General features: G+C 36.7%; 1 protein-coding gene across 1 annotated transcript; it reads right to left on the bottom strand.

The window, feature by feature from the left end:
• Nucleotides 1-258: 258 nt before the first annotated feature.
• Nucleotides 259-1,401, bottom strand: LOC118345276. The gene is made up of 3 exons (XM_035686934.1): nucleotides 1,276-1,401; nucleotides 824-1,134; nucleotides 259-745 (listed from the first exon to the last, which is right to left on the bottom strand). The coding sequence occupies exons 1-3, from the start codon at nucleotides 1,399-1,401 to the stop codon at nucleotides 259-261; spliced, it is 924 nt and encodes a 307-aa protein (XP_035542827.1).
• Between the last annotated feature and the right edge of the window lie 2,112 nt (nucleotides 1,402-3,513).

Below are 3,513 nucleotides of genomic sequence, written 5' to 3' on the forward strand. Positions count from 1 at the left end.
GTAGATACAATATTAATTACATGCATCTTTTTTTTTTTTTTTTTTTTTCTGGAACTATGAAACCATGCATTAAGATAAAAAGTTCATTACAAAGACGGGAAACAAAGCTACGAACACAGATAAAATATAATACAGCCATTAGGGAGGGTCCTTGCCACTGTGAAAACTTAACAAGCAGTCCGGGATTTTGATAGTGGGTATATCTCCAAAAAAGTTATTTGAAGATGCCCATTGCGCCAAAGAATGCGCACACCGGTTCTAAGTCCGATGTATTTTGACAGCTTCCCATTTGACAAAGCTGCTAAGCATAACTTTCATGTCTCTAATCCTGCCTTCAATGGTCCAGTCTGAAATTTGTTGGAGGGGATTATTGAGAGCTGAAATCACTACCTGTGAGTCACCTTCAATGATGATATTAGGCCAATTTTTTTCAGTTGCCACTTTAATCCCTATGAAAGCTGCAAGGGCTTCACCACCATTTGGATTACACATAGGAGAGAACTCTGTTACGCCTCCTAAGAAATTCCCTAGATGGTCTCTAAAGACAGCAGTAGCAGTACTACCCGAGTCCCTTACGGCTACATCAAAAGCAATAGAAATCTGATTTATGGAAGGGGGAATCCAATTAGGATTACTGACAAAAAATTTGATGGCCCAGGCTTTTTTATGATCATGGTAGACAGATAGAGCTCTAGTTATAAAGAGATTAGTATGGATAGGGCTAGAACTGTGTGTTACTTGATTCCTATAGAACCAAAGACAATCCATAGCAATAATTGCAAACAGTTGGAAACTATGAGCTTCTTGCTGCTAAAAATGAAACTTGACAGAGGGGTCAAGAATAATCTTAATCCAGTTGAAGATATCATGATCAGCGAGAGTGTCAATGTTAACAGGCCAAGGAGATTTTCTCCAAAGAATTCTAGAGAAAGGACACTCTAGAAAAAGATGGGTGGTTGTTTCTTCAGCCGAGAGACAAATGGGACAAAGAGCCTGATCATTACTAAGAGAAAGGCAGGATTTAAGCAAAGATCTGGTAGGAAGAATGTTGCAGAAAATTTTCCAGACCATAAGCTTTAAACGATCTTGAACCTTTAAAGACCAAAGCATTTTCCAGAAAGTGGGAATGTTTTCCTGATTATTTGAGTTTAAAACAATAGCAGCATAAGCTGATTTAACAGAAAAAATGCCACTAGAGTGATGAATCCATTTAATGCTATCTCACAGATTTTGAAAATGGAGCTGCATAAGAGGGATTTTTGAGATTTCTCTTACCGTAGATGCAGAAAAAAGAACCTGCAGTAAGGGGAAGTTCCATCTTCTTGGATCCTCTAATATAAGATCAGAAACTCTCAAATCCGGGTCCTTAAAAATATCCGCAGAGGAAGGAGAAGGAATCATAGGAGGAATAGAGGGAATCCAAAAGTTTTTCCAAACAGCAGTGGTGATTCCATTATTTATTTGATAACAAAAACTATTGGCTATGAACTCCCTTTGTTTTGCTAAACCTTTCCAAAACATGGAGTCTTTTTTCTTAATGGGGACCTCTAGCCAAGAATCTGCTTTCAAATAGATGCAAGAAATCACCTTCTTCCAAAGACACTCATCATTTTGAAGAAGAGACCATCCTAATTTGCTAAGAAGGGCTTTATTAAAATTTGAAATAAGCCTCAAGCCCAGACCTCCCATGGATTTTGGTTTGCAAATAGAATGCCAAGCCTTTGGAGTAAAATTGTGAGTCTTCTTTGGATCGAAACCCCACCAAAATCTCATAAGAGACTTATCAATGCTGCTAGTAGTTTTCTTAGGGATGAGGAAACTGGACATCAAATATGTAGGAATGGAAGTAGCAACGGACCTGATGAAGATTGTTCTCCCAGCTTGGGACAAAAGTTTAGCTTTCCAACCAGCAAGTTTACCTTGGATTTTTTCTTTAATATCTTCAAAAAAATGCCTGTTATTCCTATCTAAAGGTAAAGGAATACCAAGATATTTCAGATTTCTAGAGGAAGATCTAAAGTTTAAGATCGATTTGATGTTACTGATGAGGGGGGAAGGAATTCTTTTGCTGAAATGAATAGAGGACTTGTTTTTATTAATCCTTTGCCCCGACCAGCCAGAATACTTGTCAAGACACTCTAAAAAAGAAATAACATTCATTTCAGTGGCAGAGCCAAATAAAATAAGATCATCCGCAAAGAGGAGATGAGTTATCCAAGGTCCATTCCTTCCCATTTGGATACCTTTAATGATTCCAAGATTTTCTGCTCTATTGATTAATCTAGAGAGGACCTCACTGCCAATAATAAAAAGAAAATGAGAGAGAGGATCTCCTTGCCTTAAACCTCTTTTGGGTAGAATGTGACCACAAGGTTCACCATTTATCATCACAGAGAAGGAAACAGAAGTGATACATATTCTAATCCAATTAATCCAAACATCATGGAATCCTAAGCATTTGAGAACAGTTAGAAGAAAATCCCATTCCACAAAATCAAATGCCTTCTCCATGTCAATTTTTACAGCCATCAAACCTTTTTTCCTTCTGGTTTTTTTCATAAAATGAAAAATTTCTTGGGCCACAATTGTATTTTCTTGAATGGTTTTACCAGGGATAAAAGCAGATTGGAAGGGCGAGATAAAGGAACTAAGAACCTTTTTAAGCCTATTTGCTAGAATTTTTGCAATGATTTTATAGCACACATTTGAAAGACTAATTGGCCTATACTGGTGAACAGTACAAGGAGAATCAGTTTTTGGGATAAGGACAATGTGTGTGTGATTTAAATCTTGAGAAAACTGCCCATTTACAAAAAAATATTTAATAACCTTGCTAAGATCCTCTTTTACAATATCCCAAAAATGTTTATAGAAGAAACCCGTAAAACCATCAGGGCCAGGTGATTTAAAAGAGGGGGTTTGTTTAATGGTCTCCAAAATTTCCTCATCAGAAGGGATCTTGCAAAGACACTCATTTTCAGTAGAAGAGATTTTTTCAGGAAAAAGATTTTCAAGATCATGAGGGAAATCAGGTTGAGAGGATTGGAAGATTTGCTCAAAATGATTAAGGAACATGGATTTAATAGCAGAGGGATCATTGATCCATTGATTTTCTGAATTTTTCAACAAGGAGATGTTATTTCTTCTCTTCCTCATGGTGGAGGTCATATGGAAAAACTTAGTGTTAAGATCAGTGGTAGTCAGACATTGAATTCTAGATTTTTGTTTCCATAAGATTTCTTCCATTTTCAGTTGTTCCGAGAGACAGGCTTTCAGATTTTCTTCTAACATAATGGAGGAATCCGAGGGGTCTTCAGCTTGGATTCAGGCTAATTGGCTGTTCAGATTCTTGATTGAAGTCTGAATATGACCAAAGCTAACTCTATTCCATGTTTTGAGGGCTTTTCTTGATTAATTACATGCATCTAGTAATAGGATAAGAGTACCAAATCCTTTTCCATAAAAAATAAAAATAAAAAGTACCAAATCCTTCATGTACTTCAAGACACCTAA

The sequence above is a fragment of the Juglans regia genome, unplaced genomic scaffold (genome assembly GCF_001411555.2).
Source record: "Juglans regia cultivar Chandler unplaced genomic scaffold, Walnut 2.0 Scaffold_19979, whole genome shotgun sequence".
In the NCBI taxonomy this organism is placed as follows: Eukaryota; Viridiplantae; Streptophyta; class Magnoliopsida; order Fagales; family Juglandaceae; genus Juglans; species Juglans regia.